The sequence below is a fragment of the Telopea speciosissima genome, chromosome 1 (assembly GCF_018873765.1).
Source record: "Telopea speciosissima isolate NSW1024214 ecotype Mountain lineage chromosome 1, Tspe_v1, whole genome shotgun sequence".
Lineage (NCBI taxonomy): Eukaryota > Viridiplantae > Streptophyta > Magnoliopsida > Proteales > Proteaceae > Telopea > Telopea speciosissima.
Window position 1 is genome coordinate 33,523,198 of NC_057916.1, and position 18,460 is coordinate 33,541,657.

The following is an 18,460-nucleotide window of genomic DNA, read 5'->3' on the forward strand; positions in this document are numbered from 1 at the left end:
TTTCATACGAGCTTTCGATAAGCAGATTGATAGAATGTGTTCAATTTGGATTGGCTTCAAAGAAAGAAAAAAAAAATTTTCATTTCTTCCTCAATGGATGTTTTATCCAATATTTGTTACAGAATAAGTAATGCAAAGGATACATACCCTCTTTCCTCAAAACCGTAAAAAAATAACTACAAATTTCGAAACCAATCTAGTAGTGTTCAAAGTATCCAGCATCCGCAACCCTGCGACTCTTGTGGGCCTTCAAACCATTGATCCCAGGTTGGGTTTGTGGGGCCAGTAGTTCTATTGAAACCAGAATAAATAAAGAAGGTTCAGCTTGCATGCATTGTAGGGTAAGAACTAAATAGCTTATGTTATTTTAAGTGGCGAAGGGTAGTGTTATTTACTCTGGCAGTAGTGGATCAGGTCTGCTTCCTACATTAAGCAGCAATCTGGTGCACACCAAATAAAATTCAGTCCCTATAAATAGATGTAATATAATAAATATTAACCTCAAATTCAAGTAGCAAATAAAATCAAGATCTAGCAGACTACTAGCAGTATAGGATTTTCTCATACGTACTCTTGGCATGCGGCTGACACTTTTTCAGTTTTCTCAAGCTCTTCCAGCTCTTTCTGCACAAGCATTATATAAAACAAGTCAGTTTTTTAATCTGATTAAAAGATTTAAAAAAAAAGAAAAAGGAGAGAGCTAATGCATCAGCTGGTAAATGCAGCACTTCAAAACAAGTTTGTGGGTTAAGCTGCACACATAGGTAGGCTATAAGCACTGCTCTTGCCTTCTTTTGATTGACAATAGATTTATAAATTACTAGGCTTCTAATTGTGTGGAGACACATGGTCAATAGAAAAGCAATGGAGATCTATCCAGCCACTCATCTGGTGCTTCTAATCTAGGTTTTTTGATACCTAAACAAACTTGGTTCCTCTAATAAATTGACAGAAGCATCAATGATCTCTCCCATGATTTTATGTTCAAAATTTGCAACTTCATGGTCTAATCGAGATTGCCAAGTAACCTTCTATAGAAAATCAACTCAATACATTCACATCAGGTTCCTTACTGAGATAAAGACCGAAAAGTTCAGGCTAAAAGAGAATAGATCAATATGTATTGCTTCATGCAGGGATGCCGGAATACAAAGAGATCTATGAGAGGTGCACACACGCACGCGCACACACACACACACACACACGTCTTAATTTGGACCAGTAAACCAGGATTCATTATAGGTTTCAGTTAAAGTGGCAGTTTTGTAATTAATCAGAAAGTATGGTTATAGCCAGGTTTTCTATGTTTTCAGGTTTTTCTTTCTATTATGGTAGTTTACTAGTTGGCATCAAGTCTACATCTTTTTTTTCCTGTTTCCAGTAACCACTACAAGCCCCATGATCAGCTTTAATTTTTCAGCCTTATTTCAGCATCAACCAACAAATCTTTAGCCCCTGACCACCAGCCCCACAAACCCAGCCATAAATGCAAGCCAACCTCCAGTTATTCCAGAAATTTGTGTTTCAGCAAAAACCTTAAACCTAAACAGCACCAATCCCGAGTCATAGTTCTCTTAACCCATTGCTACATCAATCTTTCTCCATTATCCCTTCCACTCTGAGACATATTTTAGTTTGGGGTACCCTAACCTTGCATTACTTTCTATTTAAATGTGATGGATCTTTTTCCAATATATCAGTCTTCCTCCATCATTCATTTCAGTCTTTGAGACATACTTTAGTTTGGGATACCAAATCTTACCTCACTTTCTATTATATCGTCACAAATCTTTTAGAATACTAACTTGAGATTTAGAGCTCTTAGCATATTTGTAAAACAAGAAAACCCAAAACCCTAATGTAGATGCTATTAGGTTAGGACTGAAATACAGCTTCTTTATAGAAGAGGAGAGGAAGGGAAACAAATAGAATATTCTCATCCCTCCCAATCCTCTCCGTTTTAGATGCCCTGAAGTTTTCCTGCGATCATGATTGTACCAGTTACCTGTTTTTTAGTCCCTGTGCAGCTTGATGACACCTAGAAGGGACAGACATTCAAATGGATGATCTAATTGTGATTCAATGTTGCACCCCTAAGATTACTACGGTGATCCAGATGTATCAGCATTGAATTAATACCAATACCTATAAATTAATCTAAATATTTTGAGGCATGTGTTGTGGAAGAACATTCTCTTTGGTTCACATTTGAACACTAATTTAGGAAATAAACTAAAAGAAACTTCTTGATAAATAAACGAAATGAAGGGAATTTAGGGAAGAAACAGTTACTCAAGCAAAGAAAATGCTCAGCTTTCCTTTCCCCTTCCCCCATATTTTAAAACCAGAGCTAATCCCCCCCCCCCCCCCAGTCTAAGAAAACAAAATAACTGAAGCAGTGATTTAGCATCTAAAAGCTCCCACCTATTACTAGGATCAATGGCATGAATAATTTGAGACTTGCTGATGGAGATATCATACCACAGCAGTAACCACAGTATCTATAGAGAGATGAGTAGAGCCCAAAACTAAATGCATCACATGGACAAGAGAACAGCAGGAGAGAGAGAGAGAGAGAGAGAGAGAGAGAGAGAATGTCTAGTCTTATCCTTAAGATAATCCGCAGGTTTTTCACCCTTTTCTCAAGCTTCTAAGGCTTGGAATATCTTTGGTACAACTCAACTTCATTTCAAAACCTAGCCATACCCATCCCTACAATTTTAGCTTCTCTGCAAAAGCACTCTCAATTAACACATCTAGAGTATAGGTATAGATGTTTTCTAATTGGTTGAGGCAATGACTGCAACATACTCATAAAATGTTTGATAAGATGCCAGAAGAATTCAGAGAAAAGTTGTTAAAAGTATAGGTAAGTAATGTGACACAATACAAGACAGCTTTCATGTTTAAACCAGAAAGACAAGAGAGCATGGACCTCCAATAGAATCACAGGTACCTCGTGCATGAGGCTTTTTGTGGGAGGAGACCTTCTAAGACTTCTAAATAACAAGCTAATAAACAGAAAGAAAAATTATTTATAACATTCATCGACAATTCAAGCTCACATAAAAGATATGGAAGACATAAGTAATTGAAATGTCATCGTGAGATACAAATCCTAATCAATCCTATACATTATTTTCATTCTCTCTGCCCCATTAGGTTACTGAAATGAGGCAAATGGTATCCCCTAGACTACCAGTAAAATGGGGGGGGGGGGGTGGAAGTTCCCCCCCTCTACAATAAGTGTGCAAAACCACCATGCAGTGAGTAGTATCTTTGTAATTTTCAGAACACAGTTTCTTAGTATGATTACATCACTCAACTCAACTGTTGTTCAGGTGTACCATTGTTCCTACCCAACCACCTTCTTATCATAACCTCCTTTTCCAGAACTCTAACACTAATGATCAAGTCAATCTCTTTGAAGCAAGGATCACAGTGGGCACATGCACCTTAATTTTAAAGTTCATAGACATTAAGAGAAGACATCAAACAACTCTCACTTACTCTTGATAAGTTCATGGACTAGAAGCAAAAAGTCATGAAAACCCAAAGATTGTGTCGATTGGTCCTTGATTATCAGGTATAGAGAAAATCCACCCTACCTAGACAACTTTTTACAGGGTTATTGGAAGGTCTATCACACTATTACAGTGCAATTTTAGTTTGGGCTCATTGCCCCTAGCAACACTGTAATAAACATGAACCACATCCACATAGCTACCCCTCTACTGTTTCAACTCACTTTGACCTCCAAACTCTCCCCACCCCCGGAAAAAAAACAGATGTAATAGTGTAATACTCCTTGAGTCGAGCGTTAAAAGGTCATGACTGAAAATGACAAAGTTCAGGATGCTCAGAAAAATAAAATTAGTCTATTTTCTTTGCCTGTGTTTTAGTTCAATCAATTAAAAAAAAAACAGGGAGACTATGCCAAGGGCCAAAATTCTGCTTATTTACCTTGGCAGAAGTGATTCTGAGACCTCGCGTTACCAAATGTTTAGAAATCATCATCATAACCATAATGCTTAATGTCCCAAGACCCCGTATAGTGAACCACTTCCCACAACTTATTCTAAGAAATTGTATAAAATTCATCAACATGATTTGGAAACCAACTAAGAACATTAGCTGCCATTACCCCAATATCTTTTGTTAGATACCACCAAAATCATGGGCTAACATTACACATAATATCAAGAAATCAATATAATTTGGTCAGTTCTTACTGGATCAATCTAAGATTACTTTAAGATTCATACATATAATATCAAGAAATCAATATAATTTGGTCAGTTCTTATATTGGATCAATCTAAGATTACTTTAAGATTCATCGTGGAAAGTGCTTGCTTGCCCTAGCAGTAAGGACCTTGGATAGTTATGGCAAGGTCTTGGATCAAATCCCACCTTCACGCTTCTTCTAATCCTCCAACCGCACTTCCTCACTTGCTCCAAAAAAAAAGTGAAATAATTCTGCTCAATTTTAGTCCAGTTATGACATGACCGATTAATTAAAATATCAATATGTTCCTTCTTTGCCACATATAACATAAAAACACACGTTCTTGTAAATTAGCATATTATTGGAAAATTATTTACTTGAGAAAAATAAAAACCTGAAACATTTGAAACCTGGCCATACTGCAGCCAACTTCACATTATCAACTCAATAAGAATCAATGCATAAATCGTACTTCCAAAATCCAACGTTCACACAATTCCGTACAAAATGATGGCTTTCCTATTGTATATTTTCTCCCCAAACTGCTATTATCCAAAGAAAAAGTAAAATGCTTACAGAAACCACATGAACACAATGGGATGCAAATAATGCTCTATGAACCAGTATTTCCGCATCAAACCATCAGTAGCTATACCAAGTAGTCCAATGCTAACAAAATCTATTGAACACTGGAGCTAAAAATATTGATTGGCCAATACACTAACCTTGATGATGATCAGTTGATGATCTCCCAAATGATAACTATTGATTCTGGAGGGATAGGTTAATTTTCACATGTTCCAGAAATCCCTGCTCAAATAATGCCTAATGGCCATTTATAACTTCTAGCTCCCCATATGGAAGAATGACGAACCATTTATTCATAAACTAACAAAAAGCAGTAGGAGGAAAGCTGACATTTAATACTCTGATTTCCAGACCAAATTTCTACCCAATGAAATGAGGTCAAGAAAAACGTCCAGCTACTCCATGTGGGCAAAGCAAACCCGCCCACACTTATTTCTGAAGGTGGACTTAGCAGCTCAAAGAGAAAAACCCAGGCCTTAGCTCAAAACCCGCCCACACCTATTCTAAAGGTGGACTTACCAGCTCAAAGAGAAAAACCCAGGCCTTACCGAGCGGAAACATCAAAAAAGATAAAGTTTACCAGAAAAGGAAAGAGCAGATTGATAGACAGCTAAGCACAACACAGCCCTCCCAGCATCCCAGTAGGAAATGAGGAAATGAACATGGAATCCAGCAAGAACCCTCCCACTTCCCAAAGCCAGCTACTGAAGAAGCCACCTTTTCCCCTGGGCATTGCGAGAGTTCAAACTGAGAAACTGATGACAAGGCTAGCCAGGTGTTCTGATATGACAAGCCCTATCAAGTAATCTACATCCCCCCTATCAACCATTGTGGTAATAAGAGCAAGGCAACCTTGCAAACTAAGAAATCCCAGTGAACCTCTGAATAGCGTTGATAGAACAGATAAAACACGAGAGAGAAAGAGACAGCAGGTTTAACGTGGTTCGGTTAGAATCAACCTACGTCCACAGAAGAGGCTTTTCCACTGTAATTCTTTGCCACCAATTCTCTCCTTTAAAGAAGAAGATTGGCAGAGAATCAGGAGAGGATGTACATGCAAGGAAAGGAGAGAGAGAGCCTAGCTGACTCTGATTTGGATTCAGTCAAATCCGATTTCTTTGCATCTTCAGCAACAACGGATTCGTTTCCTCTTATACGCCTCGTCAATATCAAGGGGGCTGGCAGCACCTTAAGCTTGCTAGTAAGATATGAGAAACATGGCTGAGATAGCGCCTTTGTAAGAACATCTGCTATCTGATCTCTGGTAGAAATGTATCAAACAGCAAGGTCTCCTTATGGCTACCTTGACTCGTACAAAGTGGACGTCAATTTCAGCACGTTTAGTACAAGTATGGAATACTACATTTGCTGTGAGGTAGGTGGCACTAACATTGTCACACCATAAAATGGGCGCATGATGCAAGAAAATACCGAGTTCCTTGATAAGAGATTGAAGCCATGTTAGTTCGGCAGCTGCATTCCCGATAGCCCGATATTCAGACTCGGAACTAGAAGAGCGGGAAATTGTAGCCTGTTTGTGGGAGCTTCAAGAAATAAGGCTGTTGCCATGAAAGATGGCATATCCACCAGTGGACTTCCAATCATCCGAGCAGCCTGCCCAATCAACATTGGAAAAAGCCGAAAGTCGCATCGAAGATGGTTTCTGAAAGAGTAAGCAATGAGTGACAGTGGACTTTAAATAACAGAGGATCTGCTTGACTGCTGTCCAGTGATCAATGATGGGGCAATGCATAAACAGACAAACTTTGTTGACTGCATAGGTAATGTCAGGTTGTGTCAATGTAGCAGAACATTTTGAAGTAGTCGTTTATTTAATGAACTAGAAATATAAGATCTACCAGTATGATGGATAGGCAAACCTGAACCATTGCTCATTAGCAATGGAACCAGTGCCAGTAACGATGCCATAGAATTTGTAGCCCTTGAGAATAGGTATAAACTGAGACCGCCATAACAGATAATTAGAATCAGTAAGTTTGATGAAGATGACATGATTCAGGGAGGGGGAAATAGGGTTATAGGTGGGAGAAGGAGACTAAGTAAAAGTAGCGATAGATCCTAGCGTAACTTGGTGCTCTAATACCATGATAGAACAGAGAAAACATGAGAGAGAAAGAGACAGCAGGTTTAACGTGGTTCGGTTAGAATCAACCAACGTCCACATAAGAGGCTTTTCCACTATGATTCTTTGTCACCGATTCTCTCTTTTAAAGAAGAAGATTGGGAGAGAATCAAGGAGAGGGAACACTTAACAAGAGTCTAGCTGTTACAACTATATTACAATAGATATTAATCTCCTTACTATCTTGGACTCTGGTTTTGATTCAGTCAAAATCTGATTTCTTTGCATCTTCAGCAACAACGGATTTGTTTCCTCTTACAAGCGACTGCATACATCAGCTAAAGCATCTGCATATTGCTTTTAACTGAACTGAAGATCATGATAAACAAAAACGGTAACAGGTTTTATGGATGTCCCATCCATAGAGTATCAAAGGATGACCTATCTAGTGGTGTTATGTATATTGATGTGGCAATTCTGATTATTGGATATTTAGAAAATGACCTGGATTGTCTTGTACTGTGGCTAAGAAATTGTAATGCGTTTTCTTGGTAATCATTTTTTAAAAGCTTTATTTGCTACTTGGGTGAATTCTAACAGAGATGAAACTTCACATATGAGCCAGGGCATCTTTAGATTTACCTCTTTACAAAATTTCTAACCCCCACCCCCCCCCCCCTCAGGCCTGCTATGTGATACAAACTGAATGGACAGGCTCGTCCATATCATCTTTTCTCAGGAAAAAAAAAGAAAAAACACTCCGAACTTGAGTTAACACTCCCCCAAGTCCCAATTACTGTTATTTTGGTAGGGAATTAAGCTGCATGAAAATTATTCTAAGCTACCTAAAATTCAGTGGACAGTTCGATCGACTCACCAAATCAACTACGACTGTAAGAATTTACAGCGTCGAGTAAGTCAGAACTGTAAGCCGTGTACTATTTCACATTACAGAACATGTGAAGTGCATCATACAAGGAACATACAACCGCTCCATTAACCAAACAGATGTAGATGGAATCAAGAAAACTCAAAAAAGATTGGAACTTTATCAGCCGCTAGGGCATTCATTCAGACTTCCATAATCTAGTAATCAAGAACTACTCAAAAGAAAGAAGCAGGATAGAAGAGGAGGAGAAAATACGAAGCTGAAACTAACCTCCAAGAATCTAGTTTCCTGTTCAAGACGTTTCAATTCGGCGAGAATCCGATGTTTGCCCCTCATATCAGCTGTTGCCACCGTAGGAACCTGGAGATCCACAGAAGACGCGGCTTCGAGCTCCACCGCCTGCATCTCCGCATGCAATTAAAGAGCCGCCGCACTCCTTGCCCCCACCCCTGCTTCCCTCTTAAAGACCTAGAGAATCACAGACGCAGATCTCTAGTACAAGGAAGCCATTAAGGGAAAGCAAAGATAAATGCTTGAAGACGGTCATTCATCGAGACCAGACTATCATGATTTTCCAAACAACCATTGAACGCAGAAAGTCTTGTGAGCACTGAGCAGAGACCGATCAGAATCAACTGAGATGGGATGGAGCAGATCAATCAATCAGACGCCACGGAGAAACTGAGAAAGAGAGAGAGAGAGGGACACTTCTTCAATTCGTTTCCATGTTGGTATCCTTTCTAGACCCTTTTTCAACCCTTCTTTAAAGCTTCTCTTTTGTTTTAATATCTCTGAAAGCTGTTTTTCTTTTCTAAAATCTCTCTCTCTCTCTCTCTCTCTCTCTCTCTCATATTACAGTTAAAACTTAAAACTGATATTTTTGTTAGTGCATGTGTCATGTGTGTGTCGTCAGCCATCTCTTACGGTTTCTCTTATAAGGTTTCTTTCTTCTGCCATTTAAACGAATTGCCATTGGATGCTGTCCTTTTCGGGGTTTTTTTTTTATTTTAATAACAAAGTTTGAGAGTTAAGTACTACTAGTAATGGGGTTTTTTTTTAATTAACTACCTCATAATTTTGTATGATTTTTTTTTTTATAATAATTTTATATGATCTATGAGGGGCATTTGGGCGTGTCAATTGGTTCGGTTCAGTTTCGTTTCGGCACATGTTACAATATGTATAAATTGAAACAGAATAATTTTTGTAACCTCATGAATGAAAATCATTCAGTTTTATTCGTTTTCATTTGAATTTTACATAAGTGGTATATCTCATTCTATTTTACACAATTCAACAAAGAAACTCAATCAAAAAGCATACGATTGTAAGGGTTTAGTATGGTTTAGGTTTGATTTATATGGGTTATACTTTGTTTAGTTATGTCTATATGGTTGTGTTGTATTCGATCTAATTCAATTCAAATAAACGATTTTTCACTAAAATCTAAAATCGAACAAAATTTATACTTTTCAAAACCAAAATCAATTTGCCTATTTTGATTTTTGTTTTCAACTCGAATTCTAAAGTGACACTCTTTCCACACGGCACCCTATCAAAAATCAACCATTGCTTTAGTCAAATGACTTTTGTACCCATCATTATCGCCGTCTTCATCATCATCATCATTTAAGAAAATAATTTGAATGCGGTTTGCTGTGAGACACAACTTCAACCATTCTCTTGAGTGCAAATTTTCAAAAATCATTTAGTTAACCCATATTTGTAGGAAAGGCAATGATCTCTTTTTTTTTTTTTGTTTTTTGATAACCTACGTAAGAGACTACCCAATGGGACTTTACTCACGCACACTAAAGGGGAAGGGGGAATGATAAGGAGAGGGACAATATATACACACCCACACACATGTGACAGGAGTCGATCCATTGACCTCTCCTGGCACCTGCTCTTCAAGCAGAAGCTGCAACCAATGCGCTAGGCACTGGATCCACAAAAGGCACTGATCTCTATAACCATTCCATGTAACTATATTGAGTTCGTCTTTTTTTTTTTTTTTCTTTAAATCTTGTAAATATTTAATTGATAGGGAAGAGGGTTCTCATAGCAAGCCACGATAGAAAGAAACACATCAATGAGGTGCAATGGAACAGTATTAAACATAGAAGGAAAATAATCTACATAAAAAAAATGATGATTACTTTGCTCCCATCCGTGGTAGAATCACCCCTGCTGATAATTGCGGTCTGATGGCCCCAGTAACAGAAGCGGAAATTTATAATACTATTCGGCATATGCCTTCTCACAAGGCACCGGGACCTGATGGCTACTCGGGTATGTTTTTCCAAAATTCTTGGCATATTATTGGGCCCGAGGTTTCCACTTCTATTCTCAAGTTCTTTAATACTGGAACTTTCAATCTGTCCATGAACCATACCTTTCTAACTCTTATACCCAATGTGGATCATCCTTCCTCAGTGTCTGAATTCCGGTCTATCGGCTTGTGTAATTTTATCTATAAGGTAATTACACGAATTCTTGTTCGGCAGCTCCATCCTATTCTCCATAAAATTATTTCTTTTAGTTAAAATGGCTTTATCAAGGGGCGTCATATTCAAGATAATGTTCTTATCTGCCACGAGTTGCTTCACAAGATTAAAAAAAACAGACGGGGCCGTAAAGGATCCTTCTCGTTAAAGGTTGACATGAGCAAAGCCTATGATTGTCTCGAGTGGCCATTTCTTCGCCGTGCATTGCTTAATTATGGCTTTGATTCCACCTGGGTCAACAAGGTTATGTTCTGTGTGGAAACCACCCAACTTGGCATCTTGTTGAACGGCTCCCCCCTTCCTTACTTCAAACCCACTTGAGGTCTGCGATAGGGGGACCCGCTATCTTCCTACTTGTTTGTGCTCTGTGCTGAAGTTCTCTCCACTCATTTATGTCTCGCCAATCAACAGGGCCGCATCAAGGGTCTTCAACTTCATAGAGGAGGGGATAGATTATCTCATATGGCATTCGCCGATGATCTTATCTTCATTGGGGAGGCTTCCATGTCAGAAGCTCGAGCTATACAAGACATCCTTGATTCTTATTGTCGCGCATCGGGCCAAATTCTCAATCTTCATAAGTCCACTGCTCAATTCAGTCCAAATGTCTCCTCACAACTTAAGAGGCAGTTGCGCGCTTTCTTTCAGATTATCCCCACTGCGGACCTTGATAAGTATCTTGGTGTTCCATTCATTAGTGGGAGGCTGTCCAAACATCATTGTGCTAATTTATTGAGTAAAGTGACCAGTAAGCTTCAACACTGGAAGTCTCAGTATCTGAGTCCGGCTGGCAAGACTGTCTTAATTCAGTCCTCTCTTTCGGCGATGCCACTTTATATGATGTCTTGCTTTAAGCTTCCTGCCTCGATTCATAAATCATTAGACTCCGTGAGCCGGTAGTTTTATTGGTCTAATGGAAACTCTTCTTTTGTTCCCACAATAGCTTGGAGTACTATTTGTCAACCGCGTCGTTGTGGCGGTTTGAACATTAAGCATTCTGACCCCATGAATTCTGCTCTCCTCGTTAAGAAGGGGTGGGAACTTTTGTTTCAACCCACGTCATTATGGGCCCGCTTAATGAAAGCTAAGTATTTCCACTCAACCTCCTTCCTTCGAGCCAACTGCCCCACCACGGCTTCCTGGGGGTGGAAATCAGTCTGTTCATCCAGGGATTTGCTTCGTTTGGGGATCTTCTATCAAGTGGGCAATGGTTGCAGCATCAATCCGTGGTCAGATTATTGGATCCCTGACTTTCCTCCGTCGGCGGCTCCTTTTCCTCTCTCATTGCAGGCGCCTACGATTGTTGCTTGGTTTATAGATTAGTACTCCAACTCTTGGCATCTAGACAGAGTTTTTCATTGGTGGCCCCCTGATGTTGCCTCTCGCATTCTCTCTATCCCCCTTTCTATCGTTCCCACTGAAGATCGCATTGTGTGGATCGGCACATCCTCGGGGAAGTTCGCTGTTGCCTCAGCTTATAAACTGGCTATTTGGTCGGTGTTGACTCAACCTAATAAGGTGTGGTTACAAGTCTGGCATCTTCCTACTGCCCCCAAGATTCAATCACTCCTTTGGAAGACCTTACATAACAAGCTTCCATTGCCTGATCTTCTAAACCTTAGAGGATTCAACCAGAATCCTTATTGTTATCTCTGTCAACATCACCCTCAGTCACCATCTCATCTCTTCTTATTGTGTGATCGGGTTAATGGCATTTGGCATCAAGTGGGTTTATCTCACTTCTTATCTAATCAGGATAATCAATCTGACATTCGTTCAGCAGTGCAAGCTTTGACACCTCCGACCCATGAAGCCAGGTTCAAGGTTTCTCTTTTTTGTAGTATTTTTTGGAATATCTGGAATGCGTACTGGGACTTAATCTTCAGAAACTCTCCTTTCACTCAGCAATCCATCATTTTGCGGGCTATCGCTGCAGCAAGAGATTTTGTTAATCCATCTACCGTTACCCATCGCCCGTCTCCTCGGTTGGTTTGTTGGATACCACCCATTGATCCCTTTGTCAAATTCAATGTGGATGGTGCCAGTTTAGCTAGGAAACCCAGGTCTTGCGGGTATTGGTGGTGTGTGTCGTTCCTCCACCGCTTCCTTCCTTTGCGGCCTCTCTATCGGCGTCGGTTGGAATTATGCTTTAGTAGCGGAGGCCTTAGCAGTTCGTCAAGCTCTCCAACAATCTCTTACATTAGGCGTCTCTCATCTTTTGTTGGAAAGTGACAATCTACTCGTCGTCACTATCCTCAATGACTCAGCTAGCGCTATTCCCTAGCGCATCTCCAATATAGTGTCTGATTGTCGTGCTTTAGCTTCACATTTCCAACAGGTCTTGTTTGTTCAAACCCTTAGAAAGGCAAACTCCGTGGCGGATCGCTTAGCTTCGTCGGGAGCTTCGCTGCAGTCTCATCTTGTTTGGCATCTTTCCCCACCCCCACCCTGTATCCATCTTCAGTTGTATTCTGACTCTTCTGGAACATTGTTCCAGCGTTAATCTATCTTTTTATCAAAAAAAAAAAAAACATAAAAATATAGAGTTTGACATATTCTCTATTTTTGTTTTTTTTTTTTGATATTGGTAAACACACAAACCACATGTCAGTACCCAAAAGGTTATTTTTGCAATTCAAAACAGGTTTAGATGCTAGTTGCTACCTGATTCTATCCATACCCCGGTGGATCAGGATCGTCTCCAAGGAGCCCAACACCTAGGGTGTTTCCAGGGGGCATCCAGCGGTCGATTTGTGTAGCACACATCTCGGTGCACGCCTAGGAATGTTTGCGGCACAACCCAACGATTGGTAGCACCCTGGGCGTGCTGGGCTCCCTAGAGACGAGCTAAATTCTATCCCGGCCCCCTCCCCTTTATTATAAGAAACGAGTAAGAGACAGTGTATTCATTAAATTAAAATCTAGTTGCTTAGATAACAACTCATCAATTAGCATGAGAATAAATTAAAGAAACACATATCTACAAGCCATTATTTTTTTGGTAACATCACCTACAAGCCATTACACCCATGACCAAAGACCAAACAAGACAGAAACACAAAAACTCAACAAATCTATAAGCCCTTACCTACCACATTCTTGTTCATATTGTGTTAATCATATTACGATAGATAAAATGCCAATCAACTCTTATTGTAGGATATTTTTTACATTTTCACTGACTCCCATTTGTTTAGTAGGGTGTGTGGGATGAGAAAGTTAAAAGGATTGGATCTCACATATTTGAGGTAGATGATCGAAATAGTAAAATGTTGAAAAAGTTATTTCTTTTCCACTCCTTAACCTATTTGCTTCTTTTTTTTTTAATGAAAATGGGATAATATTTCATAAGATATAACACTGTCCCTGTCTTTGTATTATATTGCTGGTGCAATTTTTAAACGGAGCTTCGGAGGCGACTCCATGGAGAATTACTTCTATTTTAAATGACTGTTTTAAGTTGTTCCACTATTTTCATGACATTAGGTTCTCTCATGTTCTTAGGGAAGACAATGCGGTAGCTAACTTCCTGGCCTCGCAGACTGCTTCCTCTCTTCCACCTCTTCTTCAGTTTTCTACCCCTCTCCAATCTATTTCATCGTTGTTATTTGCTGATTCTATTGAAACGTTTTTTCTTCGTCAATAAAATTTTTAATTATCAAAACAAAAAATCAAGTTGAAAGACATGAGTGGAATAAAGTGAGAGTCCACAAAAGACCAACTTGAAAAGCTTGAGTTGAATATTCCACCTATCATCATAAGCCATAATTAAGATGGTAACCAGTGGATATTATACAATTAAGAAAGCAGCTTTATAGCTTTTAATGCCTGTCAACACTTTGGGTGAGAGACCCCATAATCCCATATCCAGTGTGAATGAAAGCATAAAAGCCTAACAAAAGAGCTTAATCCGTTTTTTGCTCACTCATTTGAGAATCCAAGACATTCCAAGTTTTATTTTCCCTTAAATTTCATGTTCCCATCCATTACATTAATTGTAGAGGGGTCATTGTGTCTTCTCCTGGTTAACGACTATAAAATCTTGACAATTTGTATAGGGTCTCCTATTTTGTGAGGGATCCAATGCCAAATAGCCATGTTTTGAAGTTTGAACATATCTTTTGGACACATAAGTACATAACTCATGTCACCTATCATGTATTATTTGTTGGAATAAATCGATCCGAATAGGGACAAAATCCCAAAAGCCAGGATCTCCATAGGGCGTTCAAGAACACAATCAAATAAATAATAGAAAATAGGGATAGAACCACTGACCTTGTTTCGCATCCATAGTGATGATGATTGCAGCGGAAAATAAAGAACAAAGATCTAGGCGCTTCCCCTCTATTCCCAAAGTAACTGGCCTGATGAGAATACCGAATGCGCAGGGACGACGAACACTGAATATCTCCCTCTCTTTCTAGAATGCACTCCTCAATAGCAATTGAGAATAATAAGTTGTGTTGGGTAGAGGGGGGACCTAGCTCTCCTTATATAGTAATCCCTATAGGGTCTGACTCATCACAGTCCCAATAGGAATCTATCTGGCCCACACTAAGCCAGTCCACATTAGACTTCTAATATAACTTAATGACCCCACTTTATTAGACCAAAACCCTAATTAGCCTGGTTTAGGGATTTAATTATGTCCATATAGAATTTTATTAGAACTAAAATTCTAACATTCTCCCACTTGGACTTACATTAAATTCCTTATTTTTAAAAGGATTTAAAAACAGTTTTGACCAAAACAAATCACAGGCTAACAACTCTTTAAGAAAACTTTATGTGCATAATTTTTAAAATAAATTGGTCTAGAGGTCATATTAGAAAGTCAATCCTATCCCATAGAGTTTTAGACACCAAATCATGGCGGTAACTGCATCTATGATCAAGCGACACAGAGCCTTCCATGGTCACGAGAGTCCTCAACTCTACTAACATGGATACAATGTGGTAGTGTGGCAACGAGATAATAGTCACGCAGTGATTCCTTATGTATTATCCGTTTATCAGTCCAAAATTTCTCTTCTTTAAGTGGCACAGGCTCACTAGAGAAATAAACTTCGTGATTCTAACAAATCTGTATGTCTCATCAGAAATAACTCGAGTTATACTTTATGTGTTACAAGACATACCTTTAGGCTAACAACTTAATGCCCCAGCCTTGCTTAAGATTAATACATTCCTTAAGACTTTAAAATCGAAATATATACATCATGTCAATAAATAAAACACTCATGTGTTTAAAAGAAACGCATGCAATGACACCGATATGTATATAAATCAAAGTTTACCATAAGGTAAAAATACGGATGAAAAGAAACTTTAAATTGAAATGAAGCAAAATAAAACAAACTCCCACTAACTAACCACATCCCATGATGCAACTAAGCCCATGCCCATGACATGTCTCTCAAAAACACAAGGGCGAAGACCTTTGGTTAGGGGATTTGCAACCATATCATCTGTACTAATATGCTCCACTGTAATGTCACCTTCCTTTACTCTCTCCTTTATGGTCAAATACTTGACCTCCATGTGTTTAGACCCTCTAAGTCCTTTATTGTTGTTTATAATCAACAAGAGAAGTATTATCACAAGATATCTGGATGGGTCTATCCACAAAATCTACAATAGTCAACTCCTTTATGAGATTTCGAGCCAAATAGCCTCGAGTAGCAGCCCCATAGCATGCCACAAACTCGCTGCATAGTCGAAGTGGTCACCAATGTCCGCTTTTACTCTTCCATGATGCCCCTCCCGCCATCAAGAAAACATAACTGATGTGGATTTTCTGTCATCCTCACGACCAACAAAGTCGAGTCTATATACCCCACTAGCTTGAGTTCAGGAACGTGTCTGTAAGTCAGCATATAATCTCTTATCCCCTTCAAGTACCTCAATACTTTCTTAGCAGCAACCGATGACTAAGACCAGGATCGACGATACCGCCAAGAAGTCCCGTCACAAAAGCAATATCCGGTGCAGTGCATGGACTGAGCATACATGATACTACCAAGTGCGCTAGCATAAGGCACCTTCTTCATTTCATCCCTCTCAGCTTTATTTTTCGACACTGTGCCAAACTCAGTTTGTCACCCTTGAGAATAGGAACATTCCCAGGTTTGCAATCCAGCATACTGAACCTCTCCAGAACACGATCAACATAAGCCCTCTGAGAAAGACTTAATAAACGGCGAGAACGATCCCTATGGATCTCAATCCCAGGAACAAAAGAGGCCTCACCAAGGTCCTTCATGTCAAATTCCCTAGATAAAAGTTGCTTTGTATTATGCAACATCCCTAGGTCACTTGCTTGCAAGCGGATGTCATCCACATACGAGAATGAGAAAAAGAATTTGCTCCCACCGACCTTGTGATATATACATCGATCCACTTTGTTTTCCATAAAACCAAACGAAGTCACAACACTCCAAATTTCGGATACCACTGCCTAGAAGCTTGTTTGAGACCGTAGATAGACTTCTTGAGTCTACACACAAGATGATCTGAATCATCCACTGCAAAACCCTCAGGCTGAACCATATATACTTCCTCATCAAGATTGCCATTGAGAAAGGCGGTTTTAACATCCATCTGATGCAGCTCCATATCAAAATGAGCTACCAATGCCATGATCACCCTGAAGGAATCCTTCGAGGAGACTGGAGAAAAGGTCCCATTGTAGTCTACTCCCTCTCTCTGAGTGAATCCCTTGGCTACCAGCCTGGCTTTAAACCTCTCAACTTTTCCTTTGGAATCTCTTTTGGTTTTATACACCCATTTGCAACCAATGGGCTTACAACCTTTAGGTAAATCAACAAGCTCCCAAACATCATTATGTTTCATTGATTGCATTTCATCTCTCATCGCATCTATCCACAAATGACGAGGACTAGAAACAATGCTGAATAAGTAACTGGATCGACCACACAACCAATATCATAGTCATGTTCTCCCGGATAGACCTCATAGATAGGTGATATAGTGACCTTCTCTCCTGGTGGATCTCCGTAATGGTGTCACTACTGCCTCAACCTGAATCGAGGAATCTCACTGGGCGCATCAATGATAGGATCCTCAACCGCATCCTGAATAAGAGGAATCTCAACAGGTGCTACATGAATGTCGGGGACGGTATCAATATCGGCTCCGAACTCCACGAGTGTAACCAATGGCACAAGATGCCCCACATCATCGAATAGGTAGAAGAATGGGTACCGATGTACCAACCATGTGACTATCTTGAACGATCGAGAACAGTCATTCTTTTCGCCACATCAAATTCCGAAACTTCATGCTCGTGACTCCACAATCCTAGTGCCTCCGCGAGGATTATAAAATTTATATCCCTTGAATGATCGGTAGGCGACAAAGTAGCAACGAGTAGTCTTGGGATCCAACTTGTTTAAAGTTGGATTATACAACTTCACTTTGCGAGGCACCCCAAACTCTAAGATGGTTTAAACTGGGTTTACGGCCGGTCCATAACTCAAAAGGTGTAAGAGGAGCGGCTTTAGTAGGTACACGATTAAGGATATAAAGAGCGTTTTCAAGGCTTCACCCCATAAGAACTTAGGTAAATTTGTCCTACTAACCATACTCCTCACCATGTCCATAAGTGGTACGTTCGCCTTTCGGCGACCCCATTTTGTTCAGGACTTCCTGGCATAGTAAACCGACTAACTATTCCAGAGTCCTCAAGGTATTTGGCAAACGAGCCCTTCTGTCCAAAGATCGCCATGTATCCGCCATAATACTCACCCCCACGATCGATCTAACAATTTTAATAACTTTCCTAATCATGTTTCTCAACTTGATCCTAAAAATCTTGAACTTGTCAAGAGATTAGACTTTTCTTTAATTAAGTACAGGTATCCATATCGGGAATAGTCGTCTTAAAAGTGATGAAATAAAAATTTTTACACAATGTGATGAATAGGGACCATCGATGTCGGTGTGAATGACCTCTAACAGTCGGAACTACGGATGCAGTTTTCTTCTTTATTTTGGTCATCTTTCCCTTACAAGTCTACACAAGTTTCTAGATCACTTTCGAGAGTAGGCAGGATGTCAGACTTTATTAGCCTTTCCACTCTTGCCTTAGAAATATGACCTAGCCGCTTATGCCACAATGTGAAAGACCGTTCTTTAGGTAAG

The 18,460-nt window shown here is 39.6% G+C and overlaps 1 protein-coding gene across 1 annotated transcript; it reads right to left on the bottom strand.

Moving 5' to 3' along the window:
• Positions 1 to 55: 55 nt before the first annotated feature.
• On the bottom strand, positions 56 to 8,478 carry LOC122643095 (guanine nucleotide-binding protein subunit gamma 2-like). Its single transcript, XM_043836732.1, has 4 exons — positions 8,058 to 8,478; positions 572 to 624; positions 396 to 440; positions 56 to 291 (listed from the first exon to the last, which is right to left on the bottom strand). The coding sequence occupies exons 1-4, from the start codon at positions 8,190 to 8,192 to the stop codon at positions 207 to 209; spliced, it is 318 nt and encodes a 105-aa protein (XP_043692667.1). The 5' UTR covers positions 8,193 to 8,478; the 3' UTR covers positions 56 to 206.
• Between the last annotated feature and the right edge of the window lie 9,982 nt (positions 8,479 to 18,460).